This window comes from Notothenia rossii, assembly GCF_949606895.1.
Source record: "Notothenia rossii genome assembly, chromosome: 2".
NCBI classification, from domain to species: domain Eukaryota; kingdom Metazoa; phylum Chordata; class Actinopteri; order Perciformes; family Nototheniidae; genus Notothenia; species Notothenia rossii.
In genome coordinates, this window is record NC_136904.1 from 2,002,733 (window position 1) to 2,024,039 (window position 21,307).

General features: G+C 45.0%; 1 protein-coding gene across 8 annotated transcripts in view; it reads right to left on the reverse strand.

Annotated features, from left to right (window-relative positions):
* Positions 1-21,307, reverse strand: part of kifc3 (kinesin family member C3) — a 57,820-nt gene that overhangs the window by 8,875 nt on the left and 27,638 nt on the right. For 6 of the 8 annotated variants that reach the window (XM_079661062.1, XM_079661060.1, XM_079661067.1 and 3 more), the window contains 14 exons: positions 17,030-17,147; positions 13,148-13,284; positions 10,893-11,055; positions 10,118-10,206; positions 8,532-8,597; positions 8,164-8,268; positions 7,261-7,521; positions 5,257-5,430; positions 3,820-3,967; positions 3,233-3,363; positions 2,976-3,087; positions 2,407-2,588; positions 1,920-2,024; positions 1,699-1,826 (listed from right to left, as the gene is read on the reverse strand). In XM_079661062.1, coding sequence (XP_079517188.1) covers positions 1,699-1,826; positions 1,920-2,024; positions 2,407-2,588; positions 2,976-3,087; positions 3,233-3,363; positions 3,820-3,967; positions 5,257-5,430; positions 7,261-7,521; positions 8,164-8,268; positions 8,532-8,597; positions 10,118-10,206; positions 10,893-11,055; positions 13,148-13,284; positions 17,030-17,108 — 1,880 coding nt within the window. In that variant the 5' untranslated portion in view covers positions 17,109-17,147. Of the gene's footprint in view, positions 1-1,698; positions 1,827-1,919; positions 2,025-2,406; positions 2,589-2,975; positions 3,088-3,232; positions 3,364-3,819; positions 3,968-5,256; positions 5,431-7,260; positions 7,522-8,163; positions 8,269-8,531; positions 8,598-10,117; positions 10,207-10,892; positions 11,056-13,147; positions 13,285-16,899; positions 16,983-17,029; positions 17,148-20,645; positions 21,036-21,307 lie in introns of those variants that run through there. The other 2 variants (XM_079661064.1, XM_079661066.1) reach the window with 2 other exon arrangements.

A 21,307-nucleotide genomic window follows, 5' to 3' on the forward strand; every position in this document is an offset into this window, starting at 1 on the left:
AAAAACTTCAAGCCTTTTTACTTTTGTATTGTTTGAAATCCCTTCTTTGCTTTTCCCCAAACAGCCATCCTTTCATTATGTTAGATTAAGCTTTTATCCAAAGCAACTCAACACCAAGTGGATTCAACCAGGACAGGGGTCGGCAACCCGCGGCCCTCGAGCCGCATGCGGCCCTTTAAGCCCTCTGCTCTGGCTCCCTTGAGCTTAAACAAAAATAAGAAGGAAATAAAATAAAAAGTATTTGTAGGACTATTTATATTTTGTTGCACGGTTGAAAATGTTTCGTATCTTGTATTTTGAGGTGATACTGTGACACAAAAATAAAAAACAAAACGGTTTTAATTAGGTCAACTAAAATATGCGTCACATCCTGCTACGGTCCCGCGCGAGCGCCTTTTCCTGCGGGTGAATAACCTGACCCCCGGCTCGATGAGCGAACTATGAGAAAAGTATCGGAGGAACACAGGATTTAATTTTGTGCGGACAGAGTTATATGCTTTCACAGCAAACGATGCTGGTTTACCGGTATGTTTGATATGTGGAGAGAAGTTGTCAACGGTGCTGCAGCCTTTACGTATCGAGGAACAACACGGGAGAGGAAGACAGCTGACGATCTTCAGTCATACTTCAATGAGGTATGTCATTTATTTCAGAAAACACTTTTTGTTATATTCCATGGAATGCTCTTAACATCCCGATAGCAATGAATATATTAAATGCTTTGACAATAAATACATAAACAAATTAATCTCTGGAAGCCGTAGCGCTGTAAAAAGCACGACCAATCATTTGAGCCGGCCCGGCTAAAGTAACTGGATGGCCTACCTGCCTGTCAGCCTTCCATCTGTGCACAAACTTATCTCGTGGCCTCATTGGTCATGTGCACGTTCGTGTGTGTTGGAGGAGGGGCTCTGTGAGGAAGTCTGAAGGAAGAGGCATATTTTTTCCGGTTGTGTATTTTCAAATTCTAGCGCACTCGAGCTGGTTTCTCCGTTCTTACCTACTCTACCTTTAACTCTTTTTAGGGTGCAGCTATATGTTTTATTTATTTCAAAGTGGGCACATTTTAATTATATATTTTGTTTCCTTCAAATGTGCAGAGGAATCCCCAAGTGCTGTGTTTAATTTATTTTAAAGTAGGCCTGTGTATTATTTGTAATTCTCCTTATAGGAGTTCTTTGTTTCTTATTAGAGATTAACAGTTTTATATAATGTAATAAATAGCCTAATAAATGCAAAAAAACTGTAGTTTTTGTCTGATATAACAATAAATACAACTTTATTAACTATCAAGCTATGAAATATGTTTTGCGGCTCCAGACAATTTTTTTGGGGGGAAAAATGAGCAAAATGGCTCTTTTGGTCAAAAAGGTTGCCGACCCCTGAACCAGGAAGAAACACACCTGAATCCTGCAGGTACTTCAAATACGCTAAACCCTATTTATTTCCAGAGCTCGTTCCATTGATGTGAAACCAGTATTGATGAGGGGAACCAGTATTGATGAGGAGAACCAGTATTGATGAGGGGAACCAGTATTGATGAGGGGAACCAGTATTGATGAGGGGAACCAGTATTGATGAGGGGAACCAGTATTGATGAGGGGAACCAGTATTGATGAGGGGAACCAGTCCTTCAGACAGGTTCAGGATCTTTGTGAACGTTTAGATCTGGACTACAGTAACATGAGGTTTCCTCACCGCAGCATCTCGTTGTAGATTTCCACCATGCTGACGGAGATCTTGTAGTCCCAGTCCAGTTTGTCCGTCACCTCGGAGAACAGCAGGCGGAGAGCGCGCTGGTTGATGCCCGGGTTATCCAACGCTCCCTGAACACACCACACACAGATACATGTTTAATACCACAGAAGAAGAAGAAGAAGAGGGGCTCCACATGTTACCATGGAAACGTCTGATGGTACCTCCATGGTGAACGTCTTCCCCGAGCCCGTCTGCCCGTAGGCAAAGATGCAGACGTTGAAGCCGTCGATGCAGGAAGTGACCAGAGATTGGACCTCCTGGAACACCTGAGGACCAATCAGAGAGCAGATATATATTCTGTTTAATATGATTTCAGAGGTTAACTGGTATTTAAAAGCATGCCTGCTTTGAAGATTTATTGATGATCAAAACTGTTGTCGAGCACCTTTTGTTTAGTAGATTAATGGTACAAAATCTCTGAAGTAAGATAAAAAATTGGAAAAAAAATTGAAAAATGTGTTAAACTAAATAAATAAAATGGGAACTATGTGAAAGAAATGTCAAAAAAGTATAATATTTTGACTCCAATTTTGTAGAAAAGCAGCAAATCCATAACTAAGAGGCTGAAAAACAATATTGAACCCATTATCAAAGTTGTTACAGCTCTTTTTTACTTGAGCGTTTCAGAGGTTTGACCCCGGTCCTCACCTCCTCCTGCGTGGCGCCCGGGGTGAACACCTTGTCCAGGTCGAAGGTCATGGTCTTGCCCTTGTTGCAGAGGTAGAGCACGGCGTCGTCTTCGGAGTCGAAGCTCAGCATCGTCTTCGAGTCGGCCGAGTCCTGCTCCTCCTGGCTGACCGGGCGCACGCGGCAGAACACCCGGATGTTGCCTGGCAGACGGAGGGCGGGGCAACGTTAACACAAACTCAGGAAGTCTGACATTTTTACAGAGAAATAAAAACAGCAACCCCCAGTTTTAAATCATCATCAGGGGTGTTTCTAGAGATAGTACCGTGGCGCTGATCTTGTTTATAAGAAATATTAATTCTCACGAGAAATTAGACAATTGACCAGAATAGCATTTTTTCGTATTTTGAAAAAGGAAAACGGATGTATTATATATATATATAAAAGCCCTTTATAAAAAGTGAAATATACATATAGGAAACAAAGGCAAAGGGTCAGAGGTGCAAACTGAACCTGGAAACTAATACTGACACTTGCATTCAAATAATAATCAGAAAGTAATATTTCCTTTGAGTTTTAAAGCGTCCGACCTTTGAGGCGCACGAGCTCGTTGTGGCACTTCTTCCTCAGGTTCATTTCTCGCTTGTATTTCCGCAGCAGCTGCTCGTTGGTGCTGCTCACATCGCTGATCACCTGACAGATCTGAGGGCAGAGGGTAAAAGCTCCAACTCAAAGCACTTCTTCATCCTCAAAACGTTTCATCCGAGAAATGCTGCAACTGTTAATGGCTGCAAACACGTGTTATTTTTCTTCCTGAAATATGAAGTGACGCCCCCCGCCCTCTCACCTCCTGCTTGGCCTCGCTGATGGCCTTCTCCAGCATGAAGGGGAACTCCTGCACCTGCCTCTTCAGACAGTTGTAGTCCGAGGTGAGGGTCCTCAGGGCCGGATGCAGACTCAGCAGGTTCATCCGGACCCCTGCAACACACACACACACACACACACACACACACACACACACACACACACACACACACACACACACACACACACACACACACACACACACACACACACACACACACACACACACACACACACACACACACACACACACACACACACACACACACACACACACACACACACACACACACACACACACACACACACACACACACACACACACACACACACACACACACACACACGAGGAAGTCTTTTGGCTTTAGGGAAACATTTGTCAAACGATTAACTGAGAAACTGATCATCGGACAGTGAATATAATGTTTAGTTGCAGCCCTTTAAACTCACATCATTTGTCATCAACCCCAGAAAGAGTGAAAACAAAACAACGAAGAAGAACACACACACACGCACAGACAGACACAGACACAGACACAGACACACACACACACACACACACACACTGACCGGCCAGGTTCTCGTGCACCGCCTTCATCTCGCTCTCCGCCCGGACGAACGCCTCCTCGATGACCCGGTTCTTCTCCTCCTCCAGATTCTGCATCTCCACCTCCAGCTGACCCTGAGCTCGCTCCATCTCCCCCTCGTACACCATGATCTACACACACACACACACACCAGTTAAAGAAGGACCGACAACTGAAGCTGTTCACACCGGACGCACCTTAGGAGCGGAGCCACAGAACTCCCAGTGAGACACTTTTCAGGCTGATTAAGCCTCGTTTTTTTCTCAGGTATGACGAGACCAACGCTCGGGTTTATACACACACTGTTGCCGGCACAATGTGATAACCTCAAGGTAACAACTACAGAAGCTGCAGAGTGTTCCAACAGTGCATGGAGGTTAAATATTCTCTAAAGCAGCACATTGGGCAAAACATTTGGAAAAACGTAGTTACATTATTTATTTATTTTTACTCATCCAGGCTGGAAGTAACTCGGTTAACACACAATCAAATAGACAAATGCAATCTTAGAATTTCAGAAATTCAAAGACGACTGAACGAAATAAACATTTGAGATCAAATCCAGACTAAGAACCACAAAGGACCAACACTAAGAGCAGCTCCTACGCTAAGCCAGTGGGTTTCAGTGGAGATAAACACAATGGGCAAACTCTGGAGAATCTAGCCGCAGGTGAACGAGGATCAGGAGGAGGGCAGGGACCACAGAAAAAGCCTAAATCTCTAATCAGCTGTTAATCTAGAGTTTAGTGGAACTACTGGGAGCTCTGGGAGTCTTTACTGGGTTTGACGGAGCTCTCTAACACTGATGATGTCACAGGGAGGGGGCGGGGCCAACCTTGGGCGGTGTGCAAACCGTCTCGTCGCTGGAGAAGAAGTCGCTGAGACGTTTGTGATCGGAGATCATCTGCAGCGTCAGAGAGGAGGGTCAGTGTGTTTTAAATGTATTTAACCAATACTTCATTATATTCAAGATTTATAAAGATGTAAATGTTGTTTGATTTTAGTTTGACTTTATTTATAGCTTATTTTATAGTTCATTTAATCTTTTTAAATAACATAATGTATTTAAATTGATTCCTTCCCGTAGAAACAGCTCCTTATATCCGTTAGCTTAGCGAGCTCCAGTGACACACACAGACCCAGAAGTACTCACTGTATCATATTATCTTCGATGGCGTTATTGACTGTGTGATCAGTGTGAGAGAGGAACAGACGCCACCGGGCGTTCAGCTAAAGACACAGCCACGCAGAGACTGCAGCATGAGTACGGCTCCTCATGGGGACTGACATCTCTGTGCTCTCCGTCTGCTCTACACCCTGCAGGCTGTGATGTGTTACCTGTGTGCAGGTTGTGTGTGTGTGTGTGTGTGTGTGTGTGTGTGTGTGTGTGTGTGTGTGTGTGTGTGTGTGTGTGTGTTACCTGTGTGCGCAGCTGGGCGCAGGTCCTCTGTGATTGGTGCAGCTGTGTCTCCAGCTCCCTCAGCAGCGCTCTCTGCAGGCCGAGCTGCTCCTGCAGCCCGAAGCTCTTCTTCTGCAGCTCCAGCAGCGCCCGCTGAGACTCTGGAGACTCAACCTCCACCGTCTGCGTCACCACCTGAGGGGGGGGGGGGGGGGGGCGCATTATACTGGTTTACACTGGTGTAATGCTGGTGTAATGCTGGTGTAATGCTGGTGTAACTACAGTTTGTCTCTGGACGAACCCCGCGTTAACGCCACATTATACCGTGTTTTATTTATGTTTAGTCTCTAGTTTATCGATGCTTTTAATACACTTTAAACTAAGTCACAGTCAGGTGTGATTCTGGTTAAGCGCCTTTTTCTAAACACCATCTTTTTTCAATTGATTCCAATGAGAACTGAGCGCATGCCGCCTCAGAGCGGTCAGAGTTAAAAGCTTTTCAAATGATCAGAGGAAGTGCCGGTGACCTCCCTGTGGATCACAACAACGACCTAAAGCCCGTTTGATGGAAGAGATCGTCTGGGTGGAAACCTGTGTTCCTGACTCTGATGTTAGCGTGTGTTCCTGACTCTGATGTAAACGTGTGTTCCCAGGTGTGTTCCTGACTCTGATGTTAGCGTGTGTTCCTGACTCTGATGTTAACGTGTGTTCCTGACTCAGATGTTAGCGTGTGTTCCTGACTCTGATGTTAGCGTGTGTTCCTGACTCTGATGTTAGCGTGTGTTCCTGACTCTGATGTTAGCGTGTGTTCCCAGGTGTGTTCCTGACTCTGATGTTAGCGTGTGTTCCCAGGTGTGTTCCTGACTCTGATGTTAGCGTGTGTTCCCAGGTGTGTTCCTGACTCTGATGTTAGCGTGTGTTCCCAGGTGTGTTCCTGACTCTGATGTAAGCGTGTGTTCCTGACTCTGATGTAAACGTGTGTTCCCAGGTGTGTTCCTGACTGATGTAAGCGTGTGTTCCTGACTCTGATGTAAACGTGTGTTCCCAGGTGTGTTCCTGACTCTGATGTAAACGTGTGTTCCCAGGTGTGTTCCTGACTCAGATGTTAGCGTGTGTTCCTGACTCTGATGTTAGCGTGTGTTCCTGACTCTGATGTTAGCGTGTGTTCCTGACTCTGATGTTAGCGTGTGTTCCTGACTCTGATGTTAGCGTGTGTTCCCAGGTGTGTTCCTGACTCTGATGTAAGCGTGTGTTCCTGACTCTGATGTTAGCGTGTGTTCCCAGGTGTGTTCCTGACTCTGATGTAAGCGTGTGTTCCTGACTCTGATGTAAACGTGTGTTCCCAGGTGTGTTCCTGACTGATGTAAGCGTGTGTTCCTGACTCTGATGTAAACGTGTGTTCCCAGGTGTGTTCCTGACTCTGATGTAAGCGTGTGTTCCTGACTCTGATGTAAGCGTGTGTTCCCAGGTGTGTTCCTGACTCTGATGTAAACGTGTGTTCCCAGGTGTGTTCCTGACTCTGATGTAAACGTGTGTTCCCAGGTGTGTTCCTGACTCTGATGTAAACGTGTGTTCCTGACTCTGATGTAAGCGTGTGTTCCTGACTCTGATGTAAGCGTGTGTTCCTGACTCTGATGTTAGCGTGTGTTCCCAGGTGTGTTCCTGACTCTGATGTTAGCGTGTGTTCCCAGGTGTGTTCCTGACTGATGTTAGCGTGTGTTCCCAGGTGTGTTCCTGACTCTGATGTTAGCGTGTGTTCCCAGGTGTGTTCCTGACTGATGTAAACGTGTGTTCCCAGGTGTGTTCCTGACTCTGATGTTAGCGTGTGTTCCCAGGTGTGTTCCTGACTGATGTAAACGTGTGTTCCCAGGTGTGTTCCTGACTCTGATGTTAGCGTGTGTTCCTGACTCTGATGTTAGCGTGTGTTCCCAGGTGTGTTCCTGACTGATGTAAACGTGTGTTCCCAGGTGTGTTCCTGACTCTGATGTTAGCGTGTGTTCCCAGGTGTGTTCCTGCTCTCCTCACCTGTACCCTGGGGGGCGAGGCTGCCTGTCTGGAGAGCTCCTCCTCACACTCCTGCAGCCGGACGCAGAGCTTCTGCTCGGCCTCCTGCTGCCTCGTCCTGGCCTCCTCCTGCAGCCGGGTCGATTCCTCCAGCTGCCGGTGGAGGCTCTCCACTCTGGAGCTTTTCTCCAGCAGATCCCTCTCCAGCTCGGCCAGCCGGCGCTCCCTCTGCCGGGCCTGGCTCTCCCAGCGGGACACCTCTCTGCGCAGAGACTCCGCATCCTGCAGCACAGAGGGGGGGCTTCACTGAGGACACTTCACTGAGGACACTTCACTGAGGACACTTCACTTGACCTTATGGATTCCATATTGGAAATGATTGTTTTGTAGCAGCAGGTTGTGAGGGCATGCAGACGTGTACATGTGAAGTCTACATAAATAAAGTGTACATATATGAAGTTTCTATTTATGTATAAAGTTTACAATGTACCTGGCTGTGGGTGCTGCTCTCTGTGTATATGCAGTATTAGTACACAGAGTGTGTATTAGTACCTGGCTGTGGGGGCTGCGCTCTGTGTATATGCAGTATTAGAACACAGAGTGTGTATTAGTACCTGGCTGTGGGTGCTGCTCTCTGTGTATATGCAGTATTAGTACACAGAGTGTGTATTAGTACCTGGCTGTGGGTGCTGCTCTCTGTGTATATGCAGTATTATTACACAGAGTGTGTATTAGTACCTGGCTGTGGGGGCTGCTCTCTTTGTATATGCAGTATTAGTACACAGAGTGTGTATTAGTACCTGGCTGTGGGGGCTGCTCTCTGTGTATATGCAGTATTAGTACACAGAGTGTGTATTAGTACCTGGCTGTGGGTGCTGCTCTCTGTGTATATGCAGTATTAGTACACAGAGTGTGTATTAGTACCTGGCTGTGGGTGCAGTGGGGGCTCCTGCAGGTGTTGAGCTCCTGCTTCAGACGCTGGTTCTCGACCACCAGCAGCTCCAGCTGCTTCTCCAGGTCCGTCGCCCCCTACAGGAAGCAGATCAAACAATATCATTAAATAACATCTATTTCTCAATCCGTTTCTTTATACGTTTCCAAGTCAGCACACAACAAAGTGTTGACTTCTCCATCTGTTACACCGCGGTGTGACACCTGAACGCACCTCTCTGTCTCTCTCTCTCTGTCTCTGTGTGTGTGTGTGTGTGTGTGTGTGTGTGTGTGTGTGTGTGTTTGTGTGTGTGTGTGTGAGTGAGAGTGTTCCTCAGGAATGCGGTGCAGCAGGCTCTCACCAGCTCAGAGCGAAGTCTCTCCACCTCCTGCGTCTGATCCACCAGCTTCTCCTCCAGCTCCTCGACCTACACACACACACACACACACACACACACACACACACACACACACACACACACACACACACACACACACACACACACACACACACACACACACACACACACACACACACACACACACACACACACACACACACACACACACACACACACACACACACACACACACACACACACACACACACACACACACACACACACACACACACACACACACACACACACACACACACACACAGGGTTGACTCCATGTTGATGCTCTTCTTCTCTCTCTCAAAAGGGGCGAAAAAGTCCCTTTTTATAAAAGAACAATTTGCAAAATTACACAAATCGAACAGCTTTTTCGTCGATGCAGAAACACATTTTACTTTAAGCATGTATTGAAATTGTCATAACTCAGTTCATAATGCTCTGATCTAAAAATTATTTTATTTTCCTCATTTCTTTTTTGCTTGGTGCAATGAATATTTTTTTAAAGTGAGTCTCGAAAAGCGCTACATAAATGAAATGTATTGTATCTGTGTCCCTCGTCCCTCTGCAGCGCGGTCGGTGCAGTCACAGTCACTTCTGATTACAGCCGAGCGCTGACAGGCCGATCAGCGATATCATGAATCTGTCAGAGTGCTTTCACGCCATCCGTCTGAAACACGTCAGAGACAGAGAAGCACAGCGCTGAGACTGTCGACAGAATCCAGACAGAAGACAAAGACAGGCTGACCTTTAGTCTCCAGGTCGGGGCTTCAAACGGCTGCAGAGGGACGAATGTGAGGTGAATGTGAAGGACACGCAGGAGCTGCTGATTTGACCAGAGCGAAGGATCTCAGAAAAAGAATGTACGATCAGAGCCAACGGTATGAAGCTCGAAACATGTTGACAGTTTAGCGCTCTGTGTTTCCTGATCTCACACGTGTGTTGCCCAATCAGACACACGCTTAATATCCCCCGGTTTGTTCGTCTGATTTCAGTGTCATCAAGTTTTGAGTATTTTAAACTAGCATAGGGTGAAGTGGATAGTCAAGATAACAGATATGAGAAGATCTCTGGTACACATACACTAAAGGCGTGTGTGATTGGACTCTCTGGTTTAAAAATGACAGAAAGGAATAAACATACCTTTCGCATTTTTTATTTACTTTCCCATTTCCGCCTACGATTCATGTGTGCTTAAGTGTTAATATCACAAAGATGGTAGAGGGTATTGATATAATATTTGCTTTCCTGTATGTCTACCTCTCTGTGAACATCCAGTCAACATTTAGTGACATCCTGATCAATATTCCCAGAGATGCATGGGATAAGCCCGACACGGCTTACATTTTCAATATTCTCGGTTATGGGAACAGGAACCATCCGTTTAATAAACTAGACGTATTAAAGTAATGGTGGTTGTGCTTCGTTCTACCTCGGGTAGGGGTACCTCCCCTTGAAGAGGCCTTAGTTCCTCTGGGGCTATAGTACAATATTCTCTTCAGTGACACTGGAGGAAAATCAGAGTCAGAGTTCGATCCGACCGGCAGACGAACCTTTCTTTGCAGCCGCGTAACGAGCTGCTCTTCTTCTGGACTTCTGGAACAATCTGACGGTTTTTCGCCAGGCGGCAACACCCTCACACCTACACACAGACACACACAGACACAAACACACACACACACACACACACACACACACACACACACACACACACACACACACACACACACACACACACACACACACACACACACACACACACACACACACACACACACACACACACACACACACACACACACACACACACACACACACACACACACACACACACACACACACACACACACACACACACACACACACACACACACACACACACACACACGATTAATTTCAAACAGGACTGAGAACGATTTTTTTTTTAAATTGTCTGCAAGATCTCCAACGTCAACAATGTCTGTAACTTATCGGACGACTCGGACATGACCTGATCTGCAACCTCCTGTTTTATTAGAAGGTATGCACATCTCATACATCTCCAACATCTCTTATCTTTACAGCTACGTCTAATGTCTGCAACCTCTCTGATTTCCAACGCCTTCAACGTGACTGCAACCCCTGCAGCATATATCTAACATCTGCAACATCCAATATGCAACCTCTCTTATTCCTCTGCTGTCTCTCATCAGGCCAGCAACCCCAACGTCTTCAGCATGTCTAACGTTTGCAACGTCGCTCCCCTGCCATGTCTAGTCTGCAAACTCTCTTCCGTCGGCAACATCTGTAAATCCTGAGTGTCCGTAACAGCTCTAACATCTGTCTCACCGTTGGGCGGGGGTTGCAGGGGTTGCGGTCGCTCCTCCGGCGGCTCTCGAACACTCGTCTTCTCCTGACCGCTCTGCTGCTGCAGCTGCTGGAGCAGGAGGTGACGAGACACTTCCTCAGAGCGAAGACGAGCCTGAAACTCACACACTTTGTCCTGTAGAGTCTACACACACACACACACACACACACACACACACACACACACACACACACACACACACACACACACACACACACACACACACACACACACACACACACACACACACACACACACACACACACACACACACACACACACACACACACACACACACACACACACACACACACACACACACACACACACACACACACACACACACACACACACACACACACACACACACACACACACACTTTAGTCGGGATGTCATGTGGCACTAAGGAGCTGTTTCTAGGAGGAAGAAGCATGAATCACATCTACATCTGTGGGTGAGTGAAGAGAAGAGGATGACTAAAGGAGTACAGGAAGAGGAAGAGGAAGAGGAGGAGCTACGAGGCAGACTCGTGTCTTTACGTTGGCAGCGGTCCAGCACCAGGTGACCCTCTGCAGACCAGGAGAGACGGGACAAAGATACAGAGACTTAATGACAGACACGAGGAGAGAGAAGGAAACAGACTTTGCAGACGATTCAGATCCATTGAAGCAACATTACCCACAAAGCCCGGAGTGATCAACTCTCACAGCGTGGGCGGTACAGAGCAGTTAGATCTCAGGATGCTACAACAACATGCTCATACTCGAAACAAAGGATACAACACAAGTAAAAAGGAGAATCTAAAACACGTAATAGTGCATAATCTTTATCAATGTGTGCTTCTCATTACGACCTTCACCAAGGACGTTAGGCTTGCTTTGTGCATTCAATTCTAGAGAAATTAGAGTTACAGAGCTGCCGCTGTGTGTGTGTGTGTGTGTGTGTGTGTGTGTGTGTGTGTGTGTGTGTGTGTGTGTGTGTGTGTGTGTGTGTGTGTGTATATATAACTTGCAGAGTAACTAAAACATCAGGGTGGATCAACAGTGAAGTCTCTGATTTGACGAGCGGGTCGACAGGAGGTTTCCCCCCGAGGCCAGGCGTAAACACAGTTTGTGCTGAGTCAGCAGTGAGTCATCAGTTTTCAACTTTTTTTAAATCGTCGACAATAAACAGACAACTTTCACGTGCATTTCAAACGTGCACTTTATTTTCCTGTTACACTCTTTCTCGACCAGGCAGCTGCATGTTTCATAGAGTAATACATGTATATCAGAGTATTTGCATAGCTAGTTATTAAAGCAGACCCTCGCTGGTACACCTGTTCGTTAACACACATACCTAATCAGCCAATCACAGGGCAGCAACTCAATACATTTAGGCATGGTGAAGAGGACCTGGTGAAGTTCAAATGGAGCATCAGAGAGGGAAGAAAGGGGAGTTAAGTGACTGGTTGTGTGTCTCTAGGGTTACAGAGACTGGTCCAGTTCTCTGGGAGCCTTTCTGATGCCAGAGGTCAGAGGAGAGAGGCCAGACTGCTTCATCTCAGATATTTGACTTTTTTCAAAAAACTAAAAACTCTGACTCATTTTCTCAAAATCCTAACTTTTCAGAAAAATCTCACAATTCTGACTTTTTTTCTCAGAATAATTACTTTTTTCTCCAAAATCTAAAAGTCCTTACTTTTTTCGCCAAATTCTGACTTTTTCTAAAATGCTGAATTTTTCATAAAATCTCTAAATTCTGGCATTTTCAGAAACCCTCAGAATGTTGACTTTTTAAAATAGCAACAATTCTGACACATGTCCTACAAATTTTGACTTTTTTCTCAAAAATGTCCGATCATAGAAAGGCAACATGAAGGTGTGCAGACGACCATAGAGGGGGTCCGACCCAGTACCGGCAAGTTGAACCTGATAAAGTGACCGGTGAGTGAATTCTGGTTTATTCTGATGTCATAATCGCTCAGGTAAAACATTATGTCGCAAGAGTAAGTCTAATATTAACATAAACACAACTGAAAAGGTAAAATATTGGTTTCAGTGCCGAGCAGGGGTGTCAAACTCAAGGCCGTATTTGATGTGGCCCGTAAGAGCTCTGAAAGAATATAATACGTTTATTATACGTTCTCCATAAACTACATGTCCCACAATGCATCTCATTTTGTGACATGCACACTGAAGTGACTAGCAATTATTTACTGTTCAGATAATTGACTGTAGTGGATGTTTAGCGCACCTGTATGAGCAGCTGCTGGCTGGGGGCGCTTGTTTCGCTGAGCTCTGCGCTCAGAGAGGGGCGGTGAGAGAGGCTGGGCAGAGACAGGAAGGAGGCGTCGTCTTCACCATCACTCATCAGGAAGTCCAGAGAGCTCGCTGCAACACAGAGGAGGTTCACATCAGGACCGTGAGAGACGGTGAGCAACCTGCTATGGACAATCCTGCAATAAAGCTCAGACTGTTGTGTTTCTATTTAGGTCTTAATCAAGGTTCAAAGCTCAAGGCTTTTACTGGTCATGCGTACATACTGTAGCTACACTGTTGTTATGACGATGAACATCTTAGGTCCCAGGCTCCTCAGTTGGAGAGGAGCCAAGAGACAATGCAGCCATCTTCACCGGCGCACTTGTAACTGCTTGTAACTAAAAATGTGTCTTTGACTGTGTATATATATATACATATTTACACACATCTTTTTATATACATTTGTTTTTATATTCGGGATTGTGGGAAACGGTATGTCGATCTCTCGGTACACACAAACTGGAAGATTGACCATAAAGTTGACTTTGTTATAGATCTCCTTCTGCGGATAATGCATCGTTCTTTTATCTCAAAACATTTCTGAATTCTTTGGATATACATCTACAAAATACATGTTTTGCAATTTCAGGTTATTCTAGTATTGCTGGCCCTCATTTTTTGACTAAAACCAATGAATTATTGATCAAAATGAATGCGATTAAAATTGGCACAGAAGAGGATCCTTCGTCCTATATTTTCTACGTATATATAAATAAGGTGCAGCGCTTTTACGCAATCTAACGGCAGCTTGGAAGAAAAAACAGGCGTCTAGAGAAATCACTCAGGAAACAATAGGGTTCAAATCTTTTTCAGGAGATTTGAGTTTTTTCATGTGGATAAATGGGCGGTTTCCTTTAAGGTCACGCGGTACGACCGATCTTAATCATGAATAATGAGGTTATATGAAACGACACAAAGCGTTGTTTAGCAGCGAGTCGCTCAGACCTCCTGATGTATGGAGAAATGTAAATCTCTGAAGGAGAGCAGATTTACTGAGTAAGCAGATTTGTAAAGATCAGAGAATAATGAGGTCAACGTAAAAAGAACACAAAAACCTGAAACACACACGTTGTTCCCGAGTTCACCTGAACGCATCACCACCATGAGAACCAGCCTGACCAGACAACAGGTGATAACAGCTGAGTGTGTGTGTGTGTGTGTGTGTGTGTGTGTGTGTGTGTGTGTGTGTGTGTGTGTGTGTGTGTGTGTGTGTGTGTGTGTGTGTGTGTTTAGGGGCGGTCACACACTTTCTACAAGGCCTCACCAAATCTCATCAACCTGAGAACAATCTGCACTCTGTGAGAGAAATCTGAGCATTACACAGACTTACCTCTCACACACACACTTATTCACACACACTGAATGTTGAGCTGAGGCGACACACTGATAGACCAGAAAACAGGATTACAAACACACACACTTGCATAACAACTTGCATGACGTGTGTTAGCTTTTTCTGGACGACAGGAAAGTTGACACTGCTGAAAACGAACACACACACACACACACACACACACACACACACACACACACACACACACACACACACACACACACACACACACACACACACACACACACACACACACACACACACACACACACACACACACACACACACACACACACACACACACACACACACACACACACACACACACACACACACACACACACACACACACACACACACACACACACACACACACACACACACACACACACACACACACACACACACACACACACACACACACCTTGTATCTGAACACATATCCTAGTGGATTTGATGTTCAGTTATTAAAGACAGAAATACATTTTAAGCTTCATTTGTTGGATTGATCAAAGGTCCAAGAGTGCAAAAAGATTGTTGACTAAATCATAGGAATTTAAATAATGATTAAAACGTGTTATTAAATTATTGACCTTGAGTTTCGATTGAACTAAATAAACTAACTAACTAATAAACTTTAAACATTGTCAATTTACATTTCATGTGTCTCAGTTGTTAAGCCCTGAGCCTGTTTTTCAGGTTTCAGGCTCCAAAATGACATTCCCAGAACAGATGACCATATCTTCCCTTCTCAAAGGGTTAAATTAATCATCTTTTTTCTCAAAGTAATGATAAACCCGTGAGTTGGATGTAGAAAAGTCAGAATCAATATAGATGTTTTTTATGTTAAAGAAAATTCACAATGAACATGGTAAAAAACTGTATATTATAGTGTCCGTCCAAAAAATATTTTTTACTTATAGTGAAAACCACTCTTGGATGATGGGTTAGTAGACTAAAAGATTTAGGAATCCAAAGTACAACATATAATAAGTACCCTGTATCAAGATTGATGCAAAACAAGTGAAATGTGACCTTTTTAGACAGATTTAGCGAAAAAACCACTTCTGGGGTCATTTGGGTGGATTTTCCATATCTCTGGACCCCCTCGCTGGATTTTGACGAATGAAATCTCTTTATAACCGTTAGAGCCAATGGAATCAAGGGAAAGTTCTCCACACACCAACACATTAACAAATAAGGAGTGAGAGTGATGCGTGGCCAAAACCGGAAGCTGCATACACTCTGGTGGCTACCATTAGCAGCTAACTTTCTTTCTCCGATTTTTACATTAAAATGAAATTATGGATTATAAATAATTGTTTCAAAGCCACAGACACATTATTAACCTATGGATTAATCGATTCAGCCGCGTTTCTTCTCGTTTTAATGCCATTGAACACGTCTTTTGATCAGATTAACAGCTACGGTGAGACGATCTCCCGTGAATGCTCCGTAAAGCTACGTGTTGTGATGTCTGTGTTTGCTTCCCCTGTCACGAGTTCTGATCGCTCAGTGATGATATATATACCTATATAATCTGTGGAACCTCAGCTTTAATCGGATATCTTGTATGTGCAGCTACGATAAGTAATAAGGGTATCTTTATTTTGAGTTCTGTGCCAAAGCCAGTTTGCATTTTTTCGCTCAGGGGTCATTTAGACGCTTCTTATGAGACTTGTGTTTTGTTTTGGTAAAACATTTTCATATCTTCAATTAGCTGAGATTATTCCCGTTAATCTGGTGCTACACATGAATAGTTTCATAAATGTTAAGAAGCCCTGAGACACAGTCTTGAAAAAAAACGTTTTAAATACACAATAAATAAAAGGTTGTCTATATCAATTCAATCTTAATGATTGAATTTTCCAGCTTCAGAAATGTGTTAAAATGTTAGAATAAAAGAATATTTTGATTTATTTTGGTCAAGAAAATAACATTCTTTATAAAGTTCACAGAGGTAAACAATAGAGCAAAGTAGAAAACCAATGAGGATTTTAAATACTGATAATCTGCTTTTCGTCTAATCCTTAAATCATTATGTCGGGAAACATTCAGAAAATGTTTGTTTTTCTCCAGAATCTAAAGACATTACTGAGACAGAAACTGAAAAACAAATAGAACATGTTTTGAGAAACAGACAGAAAGGGACATGAAACGGTTATTAAAACAGGTCTACGGAGTGAGAGAGAGAGCCTCTCAGCGCAGAGAAGGAAATGAAAAGCCTCAGATGTTAAACCTGATCGTCTCCGGGGACGAAAGACAATCCGCTGGGAAAACATACTGACAGCGAACAACAACAGACACATAAATAATAAACAAATAAAAAAGAAAACGTGATATTTTCTGCTCACCTGTGTGCCGGAGCTCAGGTTTCCTCTCCCTGTGCAGCTCCATTCATTACACACACACACACACACCTGTCATGCCAAAAATGCAGCCATGCTGGTGTTTGTGTGAAGCCCCGCCCACTATCTGACTCACCGTCAAATGAGATATCTTTCTTCCAGAGCTCCAGGCAGGGGGCGTGGCCGAGGTCCCAGGTCTTTCTGGCGCTGAACATGGCCGCCGGGCTGAGCAGAGCGCAGGACCGTTGCACCGGCTACACACACACACACACACACACACACACACACACACACGGTTTTTCAGAATAAAAGACGAATAAAAAACAAGAGACCAGTGAAGACTTTTTTTTTTTACTTAGTATTTCTGGAATAATAAGTCTACTCCTATATGAAGTCAACATTACATGTAACACACAAGAGCATTTCACGTGTTGAAATCCAATCATAAGTCTGGAAGTCCACTATCAGAAAGGACAGATTTGTCTCAGGAAGGTTAACCACAGATACATAGAGTGGTGCAGGAATGAGTCCTGGACCCTGAACGCCTCTCTAGAAATCGACAGGTATTTAATGGTGATTTGACCAAGATGTACGAGGTGTCTGCCAACGATGGTACAGGAGCGTTTTGCAGAAAGCAACGGTACATCAGACATGTGAACGACCGAGGAATTCGACAACTATGACTCGTTCTAATTGGAGGAAAGTCGAGACGAAATGTCCCCGTGATCAGAAGCAGAACTCCATTAAGGTAGAGCAGACACTGGAGATATCACCCATTCATTCACATGGACTGTCCCGCTGTGAGTATATCAGCTGGAGAGAGTACTAACATGTTCAATTGATCCAACGCTAATATTCGGAGCCACATAGACAGATAGAGAGACGGACAGACAGACAGACGGACAGACAGACAGACAGATAGACAGACAGACAGAGAGACAGACAGACAGACAGACAGACAGACAGACAGACAGACAGACAGACAGACAGACAGACAGACAGACAGAGAGACAGACAGACAGACAGAGAGACAGACAGACAGACAGATAGACAGACAGACAGACAGACAGACAGATATTGATCCCAGTTTGGGAAATGTTTGCGTTGCAGCAGCATAAAAAACAAGGCAATGAGATAAATTAAGACACTAGAAATAAACAGTCCAAAACATTTCTGGAATAGAAATAAATAGGGTACAATAAAATCCAGTCATCCATGAAGAACCAGCTGCAGAAAGCCCCAATCCTTCAGCTGCGTTAGCCACCAATAAGCAAACCCTTGTAATTGCCTCCTGGTTTTCATTGGCCACACCGTTCTGACTGCTCGCTTCAGAAGTCTGTCTTTATTGAAAATGGTTACAAAGCCTTTGAAACTAACGACAACTGTCTGTCTGGGCATGTGGTGCCTCCAGTCCGTAAACAAGCATCACTACACCTCGTACCGCCTCAAACCGGTTACCACGACCGGCTTTGGTCCCAAGAGACGTTCAACAGGTGATCAGCAGCTCCAGCTGTGAAGCTCAGAGGACATGTTCTGCAGGTGAACGTTGAAGCTGCTGTCGGATATCTAAACCTCAGAGACCCTCAGCGTTCTCCAGACGACCTCTCACCTCTCTAGTCTCTGTTCTCTCTAGTCTCCTCACCTCTCTAGTGTCCTCACCTCTCTCTCCTCTCTAGTCTCTGTTCTCTCTCTGTTCTCACCTCTCTAGTCTCCTCACCCCTCTCTCCTCACCTCTCTAGTCTCTGTTCTCACCTCTCTAGTCTCCTCACCCTAGTCTCCTCACCTCTCTAGTCTCTGTTCTCTCTAGTCTCTGTTCTCACCTCTCTAGTCTCTGTTCTCTCTAGTCTCCTCACCTCTCTAGTCTCTGTTCTCTCTAGTCTCCTCACCTCTCTAGTCTCCTCACCTCTCTAGTCTCCGTCCTCAGTCCACAGCGAGGCTTCCTCTCCGTAGGGGGGGCGTAGCGCTCCCTCTCCAGCAGGCTCTTGTTGAGCAGCGTTCCCACCCAGCACAGCATGCTGCCTCACATCCTCCAGACCACAACCAGAACCCTCACCTGCAGCCGGTCCACCTGCAGGATTACCTGGGTGTTAGCTGCTAATCCCCAGCAGATGGTGCCTTTAACCCCCCGCTGACCACAGCTTATTTACTCACCGCTCACTAACAAGCTAATGGAGGAAGCTAACTCTCTCTGTGCAGACTCTAAGATCCACTCTCCACTCAGAAGAGGTCTGATCCAGGTCTGGATAGAGAGTACTGGCCAGCCATCAGACTGGCTTTAAACACCACAGAGGACATGGCCATGTGTTTACCAGCAACTACCACACCGCAGAGAAGCTACACTACACTTGCTGCTATGTAGCACGTGCTAATGGTAAATGTTCTGTACTGGTATAGCTCCTTACGACCCCTCAAAGCTTTAAACACACACACACACACTTGTGAGTGCGGATTAAAGCTTTAAGGTTGGAGTAAGACGCTGGCATGCCACACACACACTAAATGTAAGTATTATTAATGATGACAGCTGCTGACACTTTCTCCTGCAGACTGTGTCTCTCTCTCCACACACACACACACACACACACACACACACACACACACACACACACACACACACACACACACACACACACACACACACACACACACACACACACACACACACACACACACACACACACACACACACACACACACACACACACACACACACACACACACACACACACACACACACACACACACACACACACACACACACACACACACACACACACACACACACACACACACACACACACACACACACACACACACACCATTTGTTACCGTCTGCTTCCTGGTTTGTCAGTACGTCACCAAAAACTACATTTTACAAGATTACTATTTGAGCACATGTTGATGAAAATTATAAAATATCTTCCCAAGTCATTTTTACTGAATGGAGCTTGAACGCACCTTCAAGTCAATAGCACCTACAAGAGTGGATGCTAACCGCTAGCAGCTAAGAGCTAGCAGGTGATTGAATGATTAATGACGTTTCTCACACCCGTTTGTTTGCCTGGATTACAGGATGTATCTTTCTAATTGCGCTAAGCTGTAAGCTGAAGCTTCTTTAACAAAAGGGACATACAGCTTTATTAAAAACCAACAGTTTAGCTTCAATGTCTCACATCCAGACAAGATCCAGATCATATCCTCCTCTCCTCTGAAACTGGGTCAAATCTTCCCCTTCTGTTTTTATCCAGTCTGCATGTGCTCACAGTGACACACACACACACACACACAGACAGCCAGACACACACACACACGCACAGCCAGCCAGCCAGACAGACACACGCACAGCCAGCCAGCCAGACAGACACACAGCCAGCCAGACAGACCCACACGCTCAGACTCACACACACACACACACACACACACACACACACACACACACACACACACACACACACACACACACACACACACACACACACACACACACACACACACACACACACACACACACACACACACACACACACACACACACACACACACACACACACACACACACACACACACACACACACACACACACACGGCCAGTGGTATTTCTAAATCACTAACGTGGAGGGAGTCAGATCGTTTGTTCACCATTCCTCTCCCATTAGTAAAATACATTTACTGATCCAACAGAAGTCCGTATAAAAAAGTTCTGCAGATACAAATAAGGGTGCAAATAAAATCGGCTGAAAACATGTACGTACTGTTTATATCTTTCACTGAAAGTCTGCAAAAAAAGGCCTCCAGGTTGAAGCGCCTGCTGTTCATCCCTTTGAGAAGCTGAGGAAATACAGTCTACCATTTCCGTCTGTAGACAAATGTAAAGTCTAAAATATCAAGAAATAAAGCCCCTACTGACGCAGACATCCATCAGGCTTTACACAGCTCCCTCTGAAGACCCTAAAGGCATCGTACTGCTCAGCAAGTAAATAACAAATGGGCTTCAAATCCGACAGACAAAGAGTCAAAGAGAGGAAGTAACCACGTCCCCCTGGAGAGGCTGGAGCGCGTGGCGTGGCATTTCATCTGAAGGAAAGACTTAAAGAAGGTTTTTAATGTCCAACACATTTATTCATTGAACTAATCGCGTTAACACCAGTAGAATCTGGGTTTGTGTTGGGTTTCATATTTAGATACTTATCACTGACTTGTTCAAAGGAGGCACGATGCAGCTGTTTGGTTTACAGTCAGGCTTTAAGGACAGAGAGAGAAACAAAAAGAGAGCAAAGGGGAAACTGATCAGCTAATCTTTAAATCAATAAGAGCCTTGTTATCCTCTCCTGTGCAACAGACGTCCCACTATATTCATTTTACAAACGCACTCTGAGGTCAGCTCAAAGACACCCGAGTCACCTGAGCTGCAGAG